Source organism: Saccopteryx leptura, chromosome 2 (genome assembly GCF_036850995.1).
Source record: "Saccopteryx leptura isolate mSacLep1 chromosome 2, mSacLep1_pri_phased_curated, whole genome shotgun sequence".
NCBI lineage: Eukaryota > Metazoa > Chordata > Mammalia > Chiroptera > Emballonuridae > Saccopteryx > Saccopteryx leptura.
In genome coordinates, this window is record NC_089504.1 from 316,624,067 (window position 1) to 316,646,042 (window position 21,976).

The 21,976-nt window shown below is 41.6% G+C and overlaps 1 protein-coding gene and 1 long non-coding RNA gene across 3 annotated transcripts in view; one reads left to right on the forward strand and one right to left on the reverse strand.

Moving 5' to 3' along the window:
- LOC136391341 (uncharacterized) overlaps nucleotides 1-21,976 on the reverse strand; it is a 179,519-nt gene that overhangs the window by 144,182 nt on the left and 13,361 nt on the right. The gene's annotated exons all lie outside the window — the stretch shown is intronic.
- On the forward strand, nucleotides 13,365-14,321 carry LOC136394016 (olfactory receptor-like protein OLF3). Its single transcript, XM_066366544.1, has one exon. It carries the CDS (start codon nucleotides 13,365-13,367, stop codon nucleotides 14,319-14,321), a length of 957 nt encoding a protein of 318 aa, XP_066222641.1.

The following is a 21,976-nucleotide window of genomic DNA, read 5'->3' on the forward strand; positions in this document are numbered from 1 at the left end:
TGTCCTCTTACTGCCACTTACAAGTCAGGTGCTCTTCAAAGTTGTTGAAATACATGAGAGAACATGTGAGAAAGGACATTCTGAACTCTCAGAGGCTGTCAGTACTAAGTTCCCTGTCCACGTGGGCTCCCCTCGCCCCCCTCTCCTCTCCAGGGCCCTCACCCAGGCCAAACTTTCCTCACCAGTCCAAGAGCCTGTCCACAAAGAGTCTGCCAGTGATGTCAGAGGAGGAGGGACGAGGGGCCTAGGGAGAGAAGAGAGGAACTGAGCAAAACAGCCTAGTCCCCGTTGGCAGGGAATTTGCTGGCTAAAGTCTGTAGTCTGCCTGTGTTTGCAGGGTGGAGGAGGTCCACAGTCTGCACTGGCCCTTTCTGCTCCCAGCCCCCAAAACATACACACACACACACACACACACACACACACACAACACACACACATTCAGGAATGCTCATGGAGCAAAACCTAGAGGACTCACCAGCATCTTGGCCTCCTGGATTTTGTACTGAAAGTGCTGGGGTCTTAAATGGGCCCCTGAAAGTCAAGGTCATGCTCCTATCTGCCTGTGTTAACCCTTTCTGCTGCCTGCATTTCAGTATTCTTGTTTTTTAATAAAGGGGGAGATTGGATGAGATATTTTAGCTCTGAAACTGTGGCCAAATACACAAGAAGAACACCAACTGAGAATGGTGGCCTCTGGGGGTGTGTCTGGGAGAGAGTGGGGGTGGGCAGGCACGTGTCCTTGTTCGCTGTCAGTTTCTGGGAAGAGGAGGGCTATGGCAGGAGAGAAATGCAGCTGTCTCAGCAGAGAGAATGAGAAGAAAAAGCTCAATGCCAGGGAACCTGGGTCTTTCAGGAACACTCAGCCTGCAAGCCCTAACCCCCCGTACGCCTCCACAGGCTCCTCAGACACCCCACTCAACTGCACAAACATGCTCAGACATTGGCTTTGCCTTTCATGCTCAAAGGATTGGTAGTCAGAAACTACCCCCTTGTGCTTGGGAGGCCGGGTTCTCATTTCTAGAAACCTCTGAAAAATGAACCCCCCTGTCTGTCCTCCAATCTCAGACCAGCCTTTGTGGGTGGTTCTGAGGGATATTAAACTTTGGCAGGTAAGTGAGTGAAGGACAAAGGATTGCAATTTTGAAAGTAAAGGAGATACACAAGAAAAAGCAGTGATTGTGCCTCTGAACCAAAGAGCTGACCTCAGATCAGTACGAGAGGATTCTTCTTGCTTTTGAACTGGGATGTTGCCCTACCTACAACATGAACTGAACACCAGTTCTTCCTGGGTCGTTAGCTTGTGGTCCTTCAGGCTGGTTTACACCATCAGCTCTCCTGAGTCTCCAGCTCACCCACCCACCTTTGTCGAACCCCCAAACAAACAAACAAACAGAACCCAGCTGGTTGTTCTACCATCAAAACTGGGTTTATTCTGGAATGGTAGAGGAATTATAATTCAGGACATACAAGCTCTGGCAAACCATAAGCATGTCCAGAGAACAAAGGACTATAGAGAAAAAAGGGGAGTTAGAAGGAGCTATTATAAATAAAACCTCTGTTGGAGGAAACCGGGAGGTGGAAGTGTAGCGGCTTCCCATTGGTTGAGTCATGGCAGTTTCTCATTGACTAGGTCTGTTGCTAGGCAAGGGGGAAAGTCTTCCGTTCTGTTGCCAGAGTAGAAAACTAAGCTTCTGCCTGTCAGAGAAATCTGTGGGATGGGTGAGCGGTAAGGCCCCAGAGCTCCCCATTCAGAATTTCTGGACTCCAAGTGAAATAAGAGGAGAAAGAAGGCATGAGACTAAAATGGAACAGATGACTGCCAAGAAAAGTCTTGCCCCCTTTGGGACCAGGGTCTCTAACTCTAGACATATCCCTCCCTGTGTTTCACATATTCTCAAAGATCTGCCATTCCAGCCCACATGTACCTTTAAGACTGCTTCACTGCCCGCCCCACTCAGCAACTGTCTGTCCACCTGCACACTCACCCTCGACTCCATATTCCAGAGTCTTCAGAGGGAACGGCTCCCTTGTTTGTGCTACTGCTTCAGTGAGTTCTCTTTAGGGAAGTGATGAAGAGCTAGATAAACAGTCTGGAGGTTTAAAAGTAGGAAAAGAGAGTGAAGAGGAGAATCATTGTCCATAGAATTCTTCCCTCTGGGCTTCACTGTGGGGCCTGGGGGCCAGAGCTTTGCTGTGGAGGCTGATTCGATAAGATTTATAGATAGAACTTGTGGGGCTCAGATGCTTGGGAAATTTGTAGAGCTGAGTGAAAAGAAAGTATAAAACCATTTAACTATTTTTTTAGTTAAAATGTCCTTTATTTTCTTTTAAAGGATCAAGTTGTTTCGTAGGTATGGGTGCTGACACAGCTGTCTCACTGACATACTGTCCAACAGTCCAAACAGCGGGAAGGTGCTACTTTCGACAGGCTTTTGAAAATGATCACCAAGGGGCTGTTGGGTAAAGAAGCATAATGGAGGAAGAATGAGGTTGTTTATCACTAAAATAAGATAGAAAGTGTAATTTAAAAAGCTGAACAGCCTTCTAGGAATGGAAAGAATCAGTCATGGGCTCGGGTTTTCCAGCGCATTAGGAGCGCCGTGCCCTCATGAGCTCACAGAGGTTCTCTCTCTCTGTTTCAGGTGGGTGGGGCAAAGGGAAATCATTGCTTTTATGCAAATTAACTATAAGAAAACAAAAACAAAATCAAAGAACCTACACACGCCAAATCTATTTTTTCAATGAGTTTCAAACACCAAGCAAAACAAATTGACTATTACGGGACAGGAGGCAGGCAGTTTAGAAGGGCTGTCCAGAGAGACCATTGGTATCAAGAAACTCCAAAGCAACTTTGCTAATTAATTGTCCATGTAGTTCACTAAGTTCCATGAATGTGCTCTCCCCTTAGTGCAAACTGGGGGCTCGGCTTAGGGAGCTGGGGTGAAGGAGGGGTGATATCTTTAAATTTCATGGAATGGTTGAAGGCCTCCTTCTGTCTTAACAGAGTCGAAGGATATCTAAAAGAAAAATAAAGAGACAAAGCAAAAATGAAAGCCTAAATTTGTTTCTACTTTCCATTAAGAATTTAAACAGATAGGTAGAAAGATTAAAAATAAATTTCCCATCATTACAAGGTCCAAGAAAAGTACTCATAACATTTTCCTTTTTAAAATCTCTATTTTTAAAAACAGCTGCAACATGGGTTTAATCAATCAACTAAATCATTCAACAATTTTTAAAAAATTTTTAATTTTGAAATAATGATAGATTCACAGGAAGTTGCAAAAAATAAAAAATAAAAAGTCCAGAGAATTCCTGTGGACCCTTCACTTGGTTTTCCCTGATGATAACATCTTGCACAATTATTGTGTAACATCACAATCAGGGAGGGGACATTGGCACACTCCACAGAGCTAATTCAGATTTCACCAGTTTTTATTTTTTTATTTTATTTATTTATTTATTTTTGCATTTTTTTCTGAAGCTGGAAACAGGGAGAGACAGTCAGACAGACTCCCGCATGCGCCCGACTGGGATCCACCCAGCACGCCCACCATGGGGCGACGCTCTGCCCATCAGGGGGCGATGCTCTGCCCATCCTGGGCGTCGCCATGTTGCGACCAGAGCCACTCTAGCGCCTGAGGCAGAGGCCACAGAGCCATCCCCAGCGCCCGGGCCATCTTTGCTCCAATGGAGCCTTGGCTGCGGGAGGGGAAGAGAGAGACAGAGAGGAAGGTGCAGCGGAGGGGTGGAGAAGCAAATGGGCGCTTCTCCTGTGTGCCCTGGCCGGGAATTGAACCCGGGTCCTCCGCACGCTAGGCCGACGCTCTGCCACTGAGCCAACTGGTCAGGGCCTAGATTTCACCAGTTTTATATGCACTCATGTCTGTGTATGTGTGGGTGGTTCTGTGCTGCTTTATCACACATGTAGATTTGTGTAAGCACCGTGGAATCAAGGCATGGAACATCTGGATTACCACCAGGCTCTCTCGTCCTATCCCTCTGTAGCCACCTGCATGCTAACAACATGGAATTATCATTTGTGCCCACTTTTACTGAAGTCAACAGGACCTTTCCAGGGGCGCCCCCTTTACCAGCTCTCAAGTTCTTGTTCACTTCTCCACTCCCCAGAGCGCCCTCCCCACAGACATCCAAAGAACTCCTGCTGAGATTGCAGGTATCAACTCACAGGTCCCTTGTTTTTGAGGAGTGGGAGAACTTCCATGGTGCCCATCATATGGACTTGTAGTTTTTATATTAGGGCTCTTCATTTTCTTTTCTGTAATTGTGTTTCATGCTTAATTTAAGGTCTATTGATGTACTTTCACTGGTTTCTCTTCTTAGGTAAATTAGGAAGCTAAAATGGAACCGGCTAATGTTAAAATAGTGTTTTGAATATTATGTGAAAATGATTTACAAACATTTCAAGGACCCAAACTTTTAGCCAGATCTTTCCTAGAAATGCTATCATGAAAAATTTGCAGAAATCATCGGTTACTAATTCTAATGGCTTTTGAGAATTATTTTTAAATGTCAAGGGACTTCAGACCAGGGATAGTCAGAAAAGCCCATAGAAGAAAAGAGTTGCATTCCATTTCTTTCTAAAGGAACTAGAAAGTAGATCAAAAGGCCTTCAGGACTGGAAAGAACTAGTCATGGGTGTTATGACTTTTAGGAATGGCATGCTGTTACAAATCTATAGAAGCTTCCCTTTGGGTTTCAGGGACAAAAAGATTGAGGGACTGGAGAGGGAAACATGAAGAATCGCTCCAGAGACTACAGGTAGGTAACCAAATACATCTTTTCATGAGTTCTAAGTGCCTAAGCTAGGAAAATGGACTCTGGCAGACACAGGACGCTGGCCTTTTGAACTGTCGGAGAGGCGCTCGCTGATGGGCAGCTTGGAGCGCTTTTCCTGATGGCCTGTGGTGACTCATGCTTTCACAGGGCATGGCTCTCATCCTGGTGCAAAACAGGTCATGGCAGGTGAGGTTGGCACCTTGAAATTTCAGGGTTAATCTCTGCAGTTATTCTTCGAGTGTCTCCTTTGGGCCAAAGATTTTAAAGAAAAGTCAGATGGACAGACAAAAAATAAAAAAGAAACCCATTTCCCCCCTTATTCTATTATGACAAGTAAGCAAAAAAAAAAATGGAAAGAAGAAAAAAACCCAGTCATCCTACCACTCTATTATTCACCAAGTTTCCACATCATCATCCAGTATCATGGTTGCAAGCAAGAGATGCTAACTTTGGCTAATTTAAGCAGAAGACACTTTTATTAAGAAGTACTGACTAGCTCACAGACTCTCTGAGGGTCAGGCTTGGAGTTGACCAGTGTGAGGAAAAACAGTCAGAAGTCACTCTGCAGAGTGATTGCATGAGGACCCACCACGACAGTCTTCCCTGGGCCCAGACCATGGAGCCAGTGCTGTACACACCCCTGTCACATCATCATATTGCTGATCCTTGAGATGACTCAACGCCGCCTGCGCCAGCCTTGCCATCTTTCGTTCCGGCAATTCTTCCCTCTTTCCTTCACTAGTCCTTGTACCAAATTCTGGCACAAAAGCCCTTGAGTGACAGAGTGTGGGTCACAAGCCTGTTCCCCTTCTGCAAGGGATGCTAAGAACATTTTAGCCTTTCCCTGTTACAAGGGACCCAACTAATTGTAACCCCCTTTGCATTGTAGGCTACCCAGGACTAGCTTAAACATTTGATCTATAATGAAACCAGACTCCTTAGCCTCAACATTTTACTGTTTTTGTTCATTTTAGAGAAGTTATTATGCAGGCTTAACAAGTCTGCAAAAAGGCAGACGATAGGGGGCCTGCAGCTGATTGTTAAGAAATTTAGACTACACAGCCAAGATTGTTAGATTGTTCTAAAGATAACCCTAGCTTAACGAGCCTGTTTCGCTCTGTAATCCCTCTTAGTTAGGTGCCTGTATCCCGCTCTTCTCCCCCTGCCCAAAAATGTGGTCTATGCCTTTAAAAGCGAACTCCTGAGCTTATTTGAGGCTACATGATTTGAGTGCATATCGAGCTCCATGCAAGCTGCTGGCGATGAACTCCTCAAAAATTTTCTGTAACTCCTCGTGTCTCTTTGGGACTCGCACTTTACAACATCCCGAGCAAGGACTCCCCAAACAGAGAGGGGAGACTTAGATGCTGGGTGGAAAAAGTCATGAGAGATGCTGCTTACATTTCACATCTCCGGGTAACCCCCAAATCAATGCACTTCCTTCTTCCCACATTAACAACCCTCCCCCCTTTAGAAAGCCCTCCTTTAACACAGTACACACCTAGAATGCACCAGCAGGCTTCTCGGATGGAGTCAAGGCCTCCTTTCACCTCTAGGACCAGAGTTCCTGGATGAACCCCGAGTAACCCCTTGCTCCAGACAGAGACATTGGGTCCAAGCTGGTGAGCTTTTGCTCAAACCAGATGAGCCCGCGCTCAAGCTGGTGACCTCAGGGTCTCAAACCTGGGTCCTCCGCATCCCAGAGTTCCTGGATGAACTCTGGTCTTTCTTTAGAGTGTCAAAATCCTGTCCGGATAGCCTGTAACCTGCAGACTGATGTGAAACATGTTCCACCGTGAACACACCCTATGGAAAATGGTTGGAGAAAGGGGACGAAAGGAGGAAATTAGTCAAAACACAAACACACCCAGGACACATCAAGGAGGAAACTATATCATCAATGCTACATATCCTCGTCTCACCAGTATTAAAAAAAAAGTATGCTCTGAGATAAATGCTGTTAAAAAATGAAATATTAAGCTACCTTCAGGAGTATAATTTTATTGTCAATTATATTTACTGTAAATCTTATGAGTGTATATACACATGCATATGTGTATACTTCAAATGAAGTTTGAAGAGGTGTAGAAATGTCACTTTTCTGTGCTAAGGATTTTGGATGACCATTGTTTTTTAGTAGCTGCTAATAATCCCTTTAAAACTTTTTGTGGATTTGAATTTTAAAATCTGTCATGGTCATGACCAGGCGGTGGCGCAGTGGATAGAGCATCGGACTGGGATGCGGAGGACCCAGGTTTGAGACCCTGAGGCCACCAGCTTGAGCGTGGGCTCATCTGGTTTGAGCAAAAGCTCACCAGCTTGGACCCAAGGTCACTGGCTCGAGCAAGGGGTTACTCGGTCTGCTGAAGGCCCACGGTCAAGGCACATATGAGAGAGCAATCAATGAACAACTAAGGTGTCTCAATGAAAAACTGATGATGGATGCTTCTCATCTCTCTCCATTCCTGTCTGTCCCTATTTATCCCTCTCTCTGACTCTCTGTCTCTGTAAATAAATAAATAAACCATGTTCTTCCTTAAAAAAAAAATCTGTCATGGGATGTTGTTATTTTTGGAGCTTAGATAGCACCCTGAGATGGACAAGCATGTCCGCCATACTTGCGATGCACACAGAAGCCCATTACAATCTTTGCCCATACGGGGCGTGAGGTGCGTCTCTCTTGTCTCCAGAAGGAGAAGGAAGCACATGGAGCCCAAAGGGGAGAGCAGTGTTTACACCAGATTCAGATGCAGCCCAAGTCACAGCTCCCTAGGCTGGGTGATTATAGGCTAAGGTTTGGTTTGGGCTAAAAGAGAACATTCGAAAGCTGGCTTTATGGAGTGACCTAGGTTATAATGAAGGCATTAGAGGTAGAGGAATGGAGGAGAACAGCCTCCCACTGGGAGAAGAAGGGTAGCGAGGTGGTTCTGCTCTTGCAAACTGGGAATGGCGGAGGCAATTAGCATTGTAGTGCCCAGGGCTCCTAGGGGGCAAGGTCAGCCCCATATTGCCAATGCAGCTGCTGCCAGAGATCATTAGGTCTGTGTGTCAGCTGTTTTCCGAGCTCTTGTCAACACCCTCCCAGTAGTGTCCCTCACGTCCGCAATTAGTCCCTGGTGATTCATGAGCCCTGGAGCCCAAGGAATTGGAGATAAGTATTCTACATGGCCTATCACTTCACCAGAGGGGAGCATTCTTTAGAACAACGTAACTCGAGAGCAAAGCAGACATCGTATTCTCAGACACGGATTAGCATTTAAGTGGCATCCACAGTGTGTGAGCTCATGGGTTTTGAAGGGGCAGAGGTAGAAATGATTTGATTTGTTAGGGACTTTGGATCAGGGATACTAAATATGACTGGTGACATCTTGTCATCCTAAACATTGTAGCACATGTAATAAGATAATTCTGCTCTGCAGCCATTTTTGGTTTGGATATAAAGTTTTAAACAGGCTTCTCTAAGGTTCAGTACTGACATACAGAGAGGAAGACACTACCTCAGAAGTATAAAATATGATATTTAGTTAGGTATTATAGAGACTGGCAGGTGGAGGGAATATTAGCATATTACATTTCCTGACAAGAAAAGGTAAATCAGCAATTGCTTTAAAACATCTTGCCTCAATTATTTCTGAAGGGTTTGGTCCCGTGATCTTATGGTTTTCCCTTTAATAACAGACAAACTAAGATGTACGGCGATGAGTAGCTCATTCAATGATCTCCGGCGCTCAGAGGGTGACTGCGGCTAGGATGTAGGGCTCTCAACTCTCATTCCAGGGTCAGTTCCTCTAGAATCGGCTGTAGAAGTTCTACTGTGGAGACTTGCCAGACTGAGGGGATGTTACTGCAGAAGAACATTGTCGTCTCAGCTTACAAGGAATAAGAAATATACAGAAGGTGAGAAGTCACACAACGAGGCCATAAGAACATATGGCACCAAATGTGAATATCAAATCACACAAGTTGGAGAAACTGAGTGTGAAAAAAACTCAATGCGATGAAGATGCAGGTAACTAAACCAGGCTAGAGGAAGTTAACACAACCCCAAAGAGAAACAATGCATTATTCTTTTAGGATGTCATGTCCGTCTTTGAGATGCCTCCAAAGGGCCCGGGGTCTCTGTTTACACACGTTAGGATGATGCAAATACTCCTGCTTGGGATGGATGCACTCAGTGTCTCTATCAACCAACGCCTCAGTCATGAGTCAGAGAACTTTTTCTCTGCAAGAAAGTGACAGTTGCACGGACAGTTCAACTTCATAAAGGTAAGGCTCTGAGTTTTTCTCACCAGCACGACAGAAATGTATCTGCAGCTTGTGGTCTGCTTCTGTATTCCGAACCTGACCTTGTCTTAGGCGAAATAGTTAAGACCCCAGTACAGAAGGTCAAATAGGTTCAAGGCTAAATGGACAGATTTTATTTATTTAAACAACAACAAAAAAAAACCCACAACTGACTATAAAGTTGAACTTCCTAGTTAGCTGTATGAAGTTATAAAAAATGTGTTGTATTAGGAATATGAAAACATTCTTTCTTGTTTCTATTTCTCTGTCAGAGAGAGAGGTCATTTTGGTTCTACTTGCTGGAAATATTAGTAACTGGATAATGGGAGAAGGAACATGGAGGTTATATTTTAACAATTAGGAGTTGATTTTTGCTATTCATATCTCGTACCAGATTTTCCCTGTAATATCAAGGTCACTTTTTATTCCTCCACCCTTTGTAAGGGTCTTGGTTTTCTATTCTTACATGTTTTATTTCCAAGGTTAAAATAAAGTCAAGTATATCATATTTTTAAAATCCCATTTAGAAAAAATTACTCTAAAAATTCACAAATGGGACAATGTCAACATAAAGGAATAAATGAAGATGCTAATTCTATTTTCTTAGCCTACCAGGTATCCAAGAAAGGACTTTATGACTATAGAAAACAGGAATATTTGGATATCAATTCATTAAATTTAAATTATTTTGAAATCAAGGTGGTGAAGTTTAGAAATAAATACACTCTTTGATGAGTTAAAAGTAATTAGCTGTCATATCTGTGAAAAATATTCAAGTATTAGCAGGGCATTATAATAGAATGCTTTACTCTGCAGCACACACATGATAATAAATGCTGTAACTGATATAATAAAAGACAGGTCAGGATTTATATATAATGAGTTTTGGACACTCTCCTATCCAGAATGTACTTAGTTCTAGAAACAAGTAGACATCACTAGAAGTGGTTTGTATAGTTAAGGCATATGATTAATTTTTTAATTTTAGAATGGTCAGTCTGGTGGAAGAGTATAGGCTGGTTTGAAATCAGTCAAATTCAAAAGGACATTGTTGTACAGTATCACAAGGGAGGCGATGGGAGTTGTGTTAGTTAGTATATTAGCAATGTGAATGAAGACTAAGGGAGAGGTGGGAGATGCATAATAAAACACAGAAAGGTGTTTCTGCAGAGTGTTATTCTGCAGAATGTTGATGAAGAAGGAGAAATTAAGCATATCTTGAGAGAGGGGCAGAATTTTAGTGTTTTGATAGAAATAAAGAAGTCAGGAGAAAGTACCGTTTGTGGAGAGATGAACTGAGTGCATGGTGAGATGTCGAGGAAACATTCATTAAGCTGTTGAAGAAAGCCTCTGGACTTTTGGAGAGAAGCCTAGGGAATGAATGTGGAGTTGAGAGTGAACGATATAGAGGTGATAATTATCCCTGTGGTAGAAACATGTTCTTGAAGGAAAAGCTACAGAAAGAAAAGTACACGTTCTGAGAGCAGAACCTTAGAAAATGCTCACAGTAATGGAGCAAAAGCATTTAAAATAATTATCCAAGATTACAAAGAAAATAAGCCAGAAAAGCATCATAGAGTTGAGAGTTTGAAGGTTAAACAATAATTAAAGAACTAATGTCGAATAAAAATCTGTGAATTTAGTGATTAGAAAGCCACAGTGACCTTCAAGAGTGTAATTTTCCTAGATCAGTGACAGCAGAAACCGGATTCCCCATGGCTTAAAGGATGAATGCTTTGAGGAAATAAACTCAGCAAGTGGACACCAATCATTTGAGAATTCTGGATGTAAAAGAAAGAAAGAATTAGAATGCTAATTATGCAACAAAGATTTTTCTCCCCAGTTTGGGTTTGTATGGTTTTTTTTTAAATAAAGGAAGAGGAATCAATCAGGGTCAAGACACTGCCAGGTTGGTAGAAAGGGGATAAACAAAGGAATAAGACCTGAATATGGTCAAGAGCTTGAAATGAAAGGTCAACCAATTATCATCACCGAATGATGCATTCCTATCCTATTCAGCCCCTAGGAGCATTGATTTCTTCAATGACCCTTTCAGTTGGCCAGTATTATCTATATTTTACAGATTAAAAAGTATGAAACTCAGAGAGGCTAGGTAGCTTGCTCCAGATCTTAGGGAGCAGAAGAGAATAGATTCAAAGCAAGAAATATTAGGTCCTGAAGGTGATCTGTGACACCATCACTCACCTGTAGTGAGACAGGGGTTGTAGTAGAAAGACATGCCAGGTGGCTATGAGGAGCAGGGTGAATCACAGCCCGCATGCTGTCCAGGCAACCTGCACGGTGCAGCAGAGGACCAAGTGATGTACCAACAGCCTGCGCTGTGTCTTTTCATTTACTTGAGCATTATGGGCACAAAGCATATAATATTCACCCTCAAAATCACAGCATCTAGCCAAGATAATCTATTTGCCAAATTCACTGAAGACGAAATGTCTACTTCTGATAAAAGAAAAGTGAGCAGATTTGTCTCTCTTTCTCCTTCTATACTGCAAAGCCTTAGCAGCCGTTTGCATGCGATGTTTTTCACTGAGACCATATGCAAGGGCTAGAGTTGTCAAAAAATAACAAGAGTGAGTCAGAACAAGTAAAGAGAGCAGTAGAAAAATGCAAAGAACATGATAAAGTCATCACTCCCCACCCTCTCATTCTGAAGACTGCAAGACACCAAATTCTCAAAAAGGCTCATATATCCCTGGAGCTTCAAAAGCATCTAAGCCACCCATTTTGACGTCAGATGTATTAAAAGGATTTGCTGCCTTTTTGTTTATGTCTGAGCTTGTGGAGGGGACATGAGAAGAAAGTGCATTTGTTGCTCTATCTTTCCCCTGCTATGGCCGACACCCGCACTATTGAAGTACCATTAGAAGTAACAGCGGCCCTGGCCGGTTGGCTCAGCGGTAGAGCGTCGGCCTAGCGTGCGGAGGACCCGGGTTCGATTCCCGGCCAGGGCACACAGGAGAAGCGCCCATTTGCTTCTCCACCCCTCCGCCGCGCTTTCCTCTCTGTCTCTCTCTTCCCCTCCTGCAGCCAAGGCTCCATTGGAGCAAAGATGGCCCGGGCGCTGGGGATGGCTCTGTGGCCTCTGCCTCAGGCGCTAGAGTGGCTCTGGTCGCAACATGGCGATGCCCAGGATGGGCAGAGCATCGCCCCCTGGTGGGCAGAGCGTCGCCCCTGGTGGGCGTGCCGGGTGGATCCCGGTCGGGCGCATGCGGGAGTCTGTCTGTCTCTCCCTGTTTCCAGCTTCAGAAAAATGAAAGAAAAAAAAAAGAAGTAACAGCAGTTCATAAAGTACTTTGCTCGTAAGTTGTTTATATTTGAGCTTAAATGTACTTGTAAGTTGTGCAACATGATTCTATTTTGTACGTAAAAGTTTAAATCTTTAATCCAATCCCACATCTGGTAAATTATAAAAAGAGGATACATATTCAGGTTTTCTAATCCCAGAATGTTCCAGGAAACACCAGACTTATTAACAGTACACATCTGTCTCTTTCAAATCTTTTTTTTTTTTGTATGTTGGTATACACATATGTGTAGGGTAGTTCTTGAACTTTGGACAATATGTTTCTTCATTGTTGATCACTTCACCATCTATTGTCAATCACCATCATCCCATGCCTTGGAAACTAAGCTTCCAAAAATTGTACTGCATTACCCTTGGGCTTTTACTGATCCCCTGAGACCGCATCATGTTTTTGTGAAGGGGCTAGTCTCTCTCTCTCTCTCTCTTAATGGATAATAATAGATATATTACATCTTGAAACAAGTCTATCATCTTGTCCATAAATGACCTGAAATATTTATGACTGGCAGGTCAAATAAAATATTCTTTTAAGAAGTTATTCTTAAGGTTCTTTTTTTTTTTTTTACAGGTACAGAGAGAGAGTCAGAGAGAGGGATAGATAGGGACAGACAGACAGAAACGGAGAGAGGTGAGAAGCATCAATCATCAGTTCTTCGTTGGGACTCCTTAGTTGTTCATTGACTGCTTTCTCATATGTGCCTTGACCACAGGCCTTCAGCAGATGGAGTAACCCCTTGCTCAAGCCAGCAACCTTGGATCCAAGCTGGTGAGCTTTGCTCAAGCCAGATAAGCCCACACTCAAGCTGGTGACCTCGGGGTCTCGAATCCAGGTCCTCTGCATCTCAATCCAACGCTCTATCCACTGCACCACCACCTGGTCAGGCAAGGTTCTTTAATTCAATAACTTCTGTTATTTCTGACTCTCTCTGCAGATTAATAATCTTCACCTGTTTTAATGGGAACAGATAACAAGACGTGGGTGAGGGAGTTTATTCTCCTCGGCCTGACCAGTGACTGGAACACTCAGGTCTCTCTCTTTGTCTTGTTCTCCATCACATACATGGTGACAGTCCTGGGGAACTTCCTCATTGTCCTTCTCATCCGACTGGACAGCCGGCTGCACACTCCCATGTATTTCTTTCTCACCAACCTCTCCCTTGTTGACATCTTTTATACCACAAGCATCGTCCCTCAGATGTTGGTTCATTTTCTTGCAGAAGAGAAAGCGATCTCATTCGTGAACTGTGCAGCCCAGTTGTTCTTCTCCCTGGGACTGGGCGGGATTGAGTTTGTTCTGCTGGCAGCGATGGCCTATGACCGCTATGTGGCCGTGTGTGACCCCCTGAGGTACTCGGTCATCATGCACGGAGGGCTCTGCACTAGGCTGGCCATCACCGCCTGGGTCAGTGGCTCTGTCAACTCCCTTGTGCAGACCGCCATCACCTTTCAGCTGCCCATGTGCTCAAACAAGTTTATTGATCACATATCATGTGAAGCTCTAGCTGTGGTCAGACTAGCCTGTGTGGACACCTCCTCCAATGACATCGCAATCATGGTTTCCAGCATTGTCCTGCTGATGGCACCACTCTGCCTGGTCCTCTTGTCCTACGTCAAGATCATCGCCACCATCCTAGAGATCAGGACGAGCGAGGGAAGAATGAAAGCCTTCTACACCTGTGCCTCTCACCTCACAGTGGTTGTCCTGTGCTATGGCATGGCCATTGTCACTTACATCCAGCCTCGCTCTGGCCCCTCTGTCCTTCGGGAGAAGTTGGTCTCTCTCTTTTATGCCATTTTGACACCTATGCTGAACCCCATGATTTACAGTCTAAGGAATAAGGAAGTGAAGGGGGCGTGGTACAAACTATTGGGACGATTATCTGGATTAACGTCAAAACTGGCAACTTGGTGAATCAAGAGCATCATTTAGAGAAAAGCTCTTTGCCAGTGTGTTCTCCCACATAAGACAGACACGACAGGCATCAGCTGCATTGCCCTGGCAACCAGGACGGAGGTGACATAGTGTGCTCTGGTGATACGGGTAGGAAGCTCAGTGGTTGGGTTGGTGTGTGGAATGAGGAGGTATTTTTATGCCCCAGGACCATGTTCAGCGGAGTTAAGCACTGTTGTAATAGAACTTCCCACACTTAATCTCTGTTCACATGGCCTGAGAGTAATGAAAAACAAAAAAAACAATACCCATTTGCTGTTTTGATCTGTCACATTGTTTGTCGTCATGGACCTATTCCTGGATCTCCATATGGACCACTGGTTCTCATTCATCTCCATTTTTACAAGGTTGTCGTGCTTCCATTGAGAACAAAACATTTCATGTTTTGAATTCACCTAAAAAAAGACTGTGTTGTTTGTAAGCACGTCCAGTAACTGTGTGAGTCACTGTTCCGAGGTGCGTGTCGCTATCAAGGCTGATGAAATGCTTTTGTGTCGGACTTGCTTTTTGCAGACACAGGTGTTTGTCCGAGGGCTGGAGGTGACTCAGCAGGGATCTTCCTAGGAGGTCTGGTTTTACACTGACGGGGATCTTGTGAAGGATGTCTGTACGTGTGGCTCATACTGGCCAAGGGAGTGTACAGACATTTTGAGGGGAGTTTTACTGCATATGGAAGGGGTACCCTTTAAATCATAAAACTAACTCTTAAAAAATCTAACTCTTTCTCCTAGGCTTGAGAAACAAAATAAGCACATGAATTTGAGCTAATGTGTAAAGTATTAAAGATGTAGTTCATCTTAGAAAGCTAATGAAAGAACAGATAACTTGAACGTGGATTTGGGGAATTACGATAGTTCCATCATCTGCACAGGCATCATCTTCTCATCTCTATAGTGAACTCTCTCTTACCCCCCAGCCCCCAGCACAGGGTCTACTCGATCTTGTCAATCTACTGAGCTGGAACAGTCTGAGAAAAAGCCTGAGTTAAATAAGGAAAAGAGAGAGAAGAAGTAGCTGTATGAGGGAAAGGGAAGGGGAAAGAGGGAACAGAATGTGATAACATCTCCTCTTCTCCGTCCCTTGAAGAAGTCTCAGGTCCCATTCTTCCTGTCATCTCTGCTTTAAGTCAGTTGGTGCACAGTTCTACCATTTGGGAACAAAGTGTCACAGACTTTAACCATTCAAGCAGAGTGGATCATTTAATCTGGAACCCCTGTGGTATTTCCATTTTACTTTAAGATAATCCAATCCTGAAGTTCGCAATATAAGCAAGCATTCTAAAGAAGTCAATGCTAGTGACTTGGGCTGTATTTCTCTTGGTGTTAATTCCAGAAGTTTTGTAGGAGGGTCTCCCTTGTGTCTATAACAGTGAATGGTTCTTGAGACACTACAGTCAATATGATACTGGTCTTACAATAAGCAAACTGCATAGAGGGATGGGAGAGAATGAAACTGTTAAAAAGTAGTGTTGAGTCACAGAGAGGGTAAGCCTGCCTTTGAGGGTGACTGCAGAAGTCTTCCTGTATAACAAGACCAGCAGAAGTCCAGGTGCTGACCAGGAAAGTGAGAACATGTGACCCAGATAATAAGCCACTTGAGCAAAGGATGACCTGTGCAAGATGCCGAGCTGGGGGAGAGGGTGAGGATTTAATAAAGTCCTCGAGCTGCTCTTGAGGGCAGAGAAGATGCAGGAAGTAGTACGGATGAAGCAGGCAGCTGAGCAATGGTAAGATTACATAGCGCCAAAATACCTCTTACCTTTAAGAGCCACAGAAACCAGTATTGCAAGAGGGAGAGGGGGATGGGAAGAGGTAGAAGCAGAGAAAGGGGAGATAAATTGTGATGAAAGGAGACTTCATTTGGGGTGCTGAACACAATACAAATTACAGATGATGTATAATAGAATTGTGCACCTGAAATCTGTATAATTTTATTAACTAATGTCAGTCCAATAAAGTCAATAAAAAAATTTTTTTAAGAGGAGCATGGTATGACAAAATTCACACTTTTGAATTATCACCCTGGCAAATGAGTCAGAGGAGGAAAAATTGGAGCCAATGAGACCAGCTCAGAGGCTGTTCCACGGTCACTCATGGGACATTGGAGGAATCCGAACTAACAGAGCAGCGATGGGGAAAGAGAAGTCAAGTCAAATCATGTGATTTAAGAGAGCTCAGGGGAATATTTCATCTTCTCCCAGAATAGAATTCTTCGGTGGACCCCACATCTCCTCTAAGATGTTATGATTCTGTCCGAATGTTCTGAAACTTGTGGAATAAGCCATAAAATTTACCATCATGAACACACCTTATGTTAAACATAGGGGAATAGGATGAAAGCCCCAAATGGGTCCAAAATACAAATGTACACTGATAATTCAAGGAGGAAAATGTGTGTAGAATCTGTTTCCTTATTTCTTCTACTGGTTAAAATGCTTGTGACTTTCCTCCCCTACTCCCTGCACTATACTTTTGCCTTCATCTCACAAAAATCCTTAATTTAAACACATCTACAAGTTCCTTTTAACATATAAGGCAGCATTCTTATCAGTTCTAGGACAGAGGCATAGACATCTTTTGGGAGTAATCCCTTAGCCTACCACAGAACCTATTCAAATCAACCACTGAGTTTTCCCACATAGCCCTAGTAATTTTCAACAGCTTTCTCCTTTTCTGCTGTGAGACAAGATTGCAATTCTTTATTTATTTATTTATTTATTTATTTATTTATTTATTTATTTATTTACATTTACTGCTTTATAGGGGGAGTTATAGTTCCAAGAAACTCTGAAAAACTTCCATAAACATGTCTTGTGATCTAGGTCTGCTGGAAACATATTCATTCAGTTTTTGTTTGCTTGAAAACGTCTTCATTCCTTCTTCATTCTCAAAAAGTACTTTCTGTATATGTGGAATTGGTTTTTTTTAAATAAATTTTTATTAATGTTAATGGGATGACATTAATAAATCAGGGTACATATATTCAAAGAAAACATGTCTAGGTTATCTTGTCATTAAATTATGTTGCATACCCCTCGCCCAGAGTCAGATTGTCCTCCGTCACCCTCTATCTAATTTTCTCTGTGCCCCTCCCCCTCCCCCTAACTCTCTCCCTCCTTCCCTCCTGCATCCTCCCTCCCCCCACCCCTGGTAACCACCACACTATTGTCCATGTCTCTTAGTCTCGTTTTTATGTTCCACCAATGTATGGAATTATGTAGTTCTTGTTTTTTTCTGATTTATTTATTTCACTCCGTATAATGTTATCAAGATCCCACCATTTTGCTGTAAATGATCTGATGTCATCATTTCTTATGGCTGAGTAGTATTCCATAGTGTATATGTGCCACATCTTCTTTATCCAGTCTTCTATTGAAGGGCTTTTTGGTTGTTTCCATGTCTTGGCCACTGTGAACAGTGCTGCAATGAACATGGGGCTACATGTGTCTTTACATATCAATTTTCTGAGATTTTGGGGTATATACCCAGTAGAGGGATTGCTGGGTCATAAGGTAGTTCTATTTGCAGTTTTTTGAGGAACCACCATACTTTCCTTCATTATGGTTGTGCTACTTTACAGTCCCACCAACAGTGGATGAGAGTTCCCTTTTCTCCGCAGCCTCTCCAACATTTGCTATTACCCGTCTTGTTGATAATAGCTAATCTAACAGGGGTGAGGTGGTATCTCATTGCAGTTTTGATTTGCATTTCTCTAATAACTAATGAAGCTGAGCATCTTTTCATATATCTGTTGGCCATTTGTATTTCTTCTTGGGAGAAGTGTCTGTTCATGTCCTCTTCCCATTTTTTTATTGGATTGTTTGTTTTTTGTTGAGTTTTATGAGTTCTTTGTAAATTTTGGATATTAGGCCCTTATCTGAGCTGTTGTTTGAAAATAAGATTTCCCATTTAGTTGGCTGTCTGTTTATTTTGATATCAGTTTCTCTTGCTGAGCAAAAACTTCTTAGTCTGATGTAGTCCCATTCATTTATCTTTGCCTTCACTTGTCTTGCCATTGGAGTCAAGTTCATAAAATGTTCTTTAAAACCCAGGTCCATGAGTTTAGTACCTATGTCTTCTTCTATGTACTTTATTGTTTTAGGTCTTATATTTAGGTCTTTGATCCATTTTGTATTAATTTTAGTACACGGGGACAAGCTGTAGTCGAGTATCATTCTTTTGCATGTGGCTTTCCAGTTTTCCCAGCACCATTTGTTGAAGAGGCTTTCTTTTCTCCATTGTGTGTTGTTGGCCCCTTTATCAAAGATTATTTGACCATATATATGTGGTTTTATTTCTGGGCTTTCTATTCTGTTCCATTGGTCTGAGTGTCTATTTTTCTGCCAATACCATGCTGTTTTGATTATTGTGGCCCTATAATATAGTTTAAAGTCAGGTATTGTAATGCCCCCAGCTTCATTCTTTTTCCTTAGGATTGTTTTGGCTATTCAGGGTTTTTTATACTTCCATATAAATCTGATGATTTTTTGTTCCATTTCTTTAAAAAATCTCATAGGAATTTTGATGGGAATTGCATTAAATTTATATATTGCTTTGGGTAATATGGCCATTTTAATTATATTTATTCTTCCTATCCAAGAACAAGGAATATTTTTCCATCTCATTGTGTCTTTTTCTATTTCTCTTAACAATGCCTTGTAGTTTTTGTTATATAGGTCCTTTACATTCTTTGTTATGTTTATTCCTAGGTATTTTATTTTTTTTTGTTGTAATCGTGAAGGGGATTATTTTTTTGAGTTCGTTTTCTAATATTTCATTGTTGGCATATAGAAAGGCTATGGACTTTTGTATGTTAATTTTGTATCCTGCGACCTTACTGTATTGGCTTATTGTTTCTAGTAATCTTTTTGTGGAGTCCTTCGGGTTTTCGATGTATAGGATCATATCATCAGCAAAAAGTGATACCTTTACTTCTTCTTTTCCGATATGGATGCCTTTTATTTCTTTGTCTTGTCTGATTGCTCTGGCCAGAACTTCTAGCACCACGTTAAATAAGAGTGGAGAGAGTGGACAACCCTGTCTTGTTCCTGATTTAAGTTGGAAAGTCCTCAGTTTTATGCCATTTAATATGATGTTGGCTGATGGTTTATCATATATGGCCTTTATCATGTTGAGATATTTTCCTTCTATACACATTTTGTTGAGAGTCTTAAACATAAAATTGTGTTGTATTTTATCAAAAGCCTTTTCTGCATCTATTGATAAGATCATGTGTTTTTTGTTCTTTGTTTTGTTGATATGATGTATTACGTTAACCTATTTACGTATGTTGAACCATCCTTGAGATTCTGGGATGAATCCCACTTGATCATGATGTATTATTTTTTTAATATGTTGTTGTATTCGATTTGCCAGTATTTTGTTTAGTATTTTAGCATCTGTATTCATTAGAGATATTGGTCTGTAATTTTCTTTCTTTGTGCCATCCTTGCCAGGTTTTGGTATGAGGGTTATGTTGGCCTCATAAAATGTGTTTGGAAGAATTGCTTCTTCTTCAATTTTTTGGAAGACTTTGAGTAGAATAGGAATCAAGTCTTCTTTGAATGTCTGATAGAATTCACTAGTATAACCGTCTGGCCCTGGACTTTTATTTTTTGGGAGGTTTTTAATAGTTTTTTCTATTTCCTCCCTGCTGATTGGTCTGTTTAGGCTTTCTTCATGACTCAGTCTAGGAAGGTTGTATTGTTCTAGGAATTTATCCATTTCTTCTAGATTGTTGTATTTGGTGGCATATAGTTTTTCATAGTATTTTACAATAATTCTTTGTATATCTATGATGTCTGTGGTGATTTCTCCTCTTTCATTTTGGATTTCATTTATTTGAGTCCTGTGCCTTTTTTCCTTGGTGAGTCTTGCCAAGGGTTTGTCAATTTTGTTGATCTTTTCAAAGAACCAGCTCCTTGTTTTATTGATTTTTTCTATAGTTTTTCTGTTCTCTATTTCATTTATTTCTGCTCTGATTTTTATTATCTCCTTTCTTCGGCTGGTTTTGGGTTGTCTTTTTTCTTTTTTTTCTAGTTCCTTAAGGTGTGAAGTTAAGTGGTTTACTTGGGCTCTCTCTTGTTTGTTCATATAGGCCTGAAGTGATATGAACTTTCCTCTTATTACAGCTTTTGCTGCATCCTAGAGATTCTGATATGTCGTATTGTCATTTTCATTTGTCTGTATATATCTTTTGATCTCTGCCCTTATTTCTTCTTTGACCCATTCATTTTTTAGAGGTATATTGTTTAGTTTCCACATTTTTGTAGGTTTTTCCCCCTTGTTTTTGCAGTTGAATTCTAGTTTCAAGGCTTTATGATCAGAGAATATGCTTGGTACAATTTCAATTTTTCTAAATTTGCTGATATTGTCTTTGTGGCCCAACATATGGTCAATTCTTGAGAATGTTCCATGTACACTAGAGAAAAATGTATACTCTGTTGCTTTGGGATGAAGTGTCCTGTAGATGTCTATCATATCCAGGTGTTCTAGTATTTCATTTAAGGCCAATATATCTTTATTGATTCTCTGTTTGGATGACCGATCAAGAGCCATCAGCGGTGTATTGAGGTCTCCAAGTATGATTGTATTTTTGTCAGTTTTTGTTTTAAGGTCAATAAGTAGCTGTCTTATATATTTTGGTGCTCCTTGGTTTGGTGCATATATATTAAGGATTGTTATGTCTTCTTGATTCAGTGTCCCCTTAATCATTATGAAATGACCATTTTTGTCTCTGAGTACTTTTTTGTGTCTTGTAGTCAGCATTATTAGATATGAGTATTGCTATACTTGCTTTTTTTTGGGTGTTGTTTGCTTGGAGTATTGTTTTCCAGCCTTTCACTCTGAATTTGTTTTTATCCTTGTTGCTTAGATGTGTTTCTTGTAGGCAGCATACCGTTGGATTTTCTTTTTTTAATCCATTCTGCTACTCTGTGTCTTTTTATTGGTAAGTTTAATCCATTTACATTTAGTGTAATTATTGACACTTGTGGGTTCCCTATTGCCATTTTATAAATTGCTTTCTGTTAGTTTTGTATCTAGTTTGATTCTTCTCTTTTGTTTTTCTATCATTTGTTTTTGTTTGTTTGTAATCCATACTTCTTTCCTCTGTTGCTACCTTTTTTAAGTCAAGTGTTTTTTTAAGGGTGGTTACCATTAAGTAATGAAAAGGGTACCTACCATATTCATTGTAGTACCCTATCTTATGAGTATTTCTGCACTTCATCGTCCTTTGCTACTGTTAATCTCCATCCTCTCCCCCTCTTTTTTCTTTTGTTGTCACAGTATAAATTTGGTTTTATTGTGTTCTTGGTGGAGCTGTTACTTGTGGTTTTGTTTTGTTTTGTTCTTTGAATCTGGTTGGAAAACCCCCTTTAGTATTTCCTGGAGTGGGGGCTTTCTGATGATAAATTCTCTCATCTTTTCTGTATTTGTGAATGTTTTTATATCTCTGTCATACTTGAAGGATAGCTTTGATGGGTATAGTATTCTTGGCTGAAAGTTCCTCTCCTTCAGGGCTTTAAATATTGGGGTCCAATCTCTTCTAGCTTGTAGAGTTTCTGCTGAGAAATCTGATGATAATCTAATAGGCCTTCCTTTATATGTTATACTCTT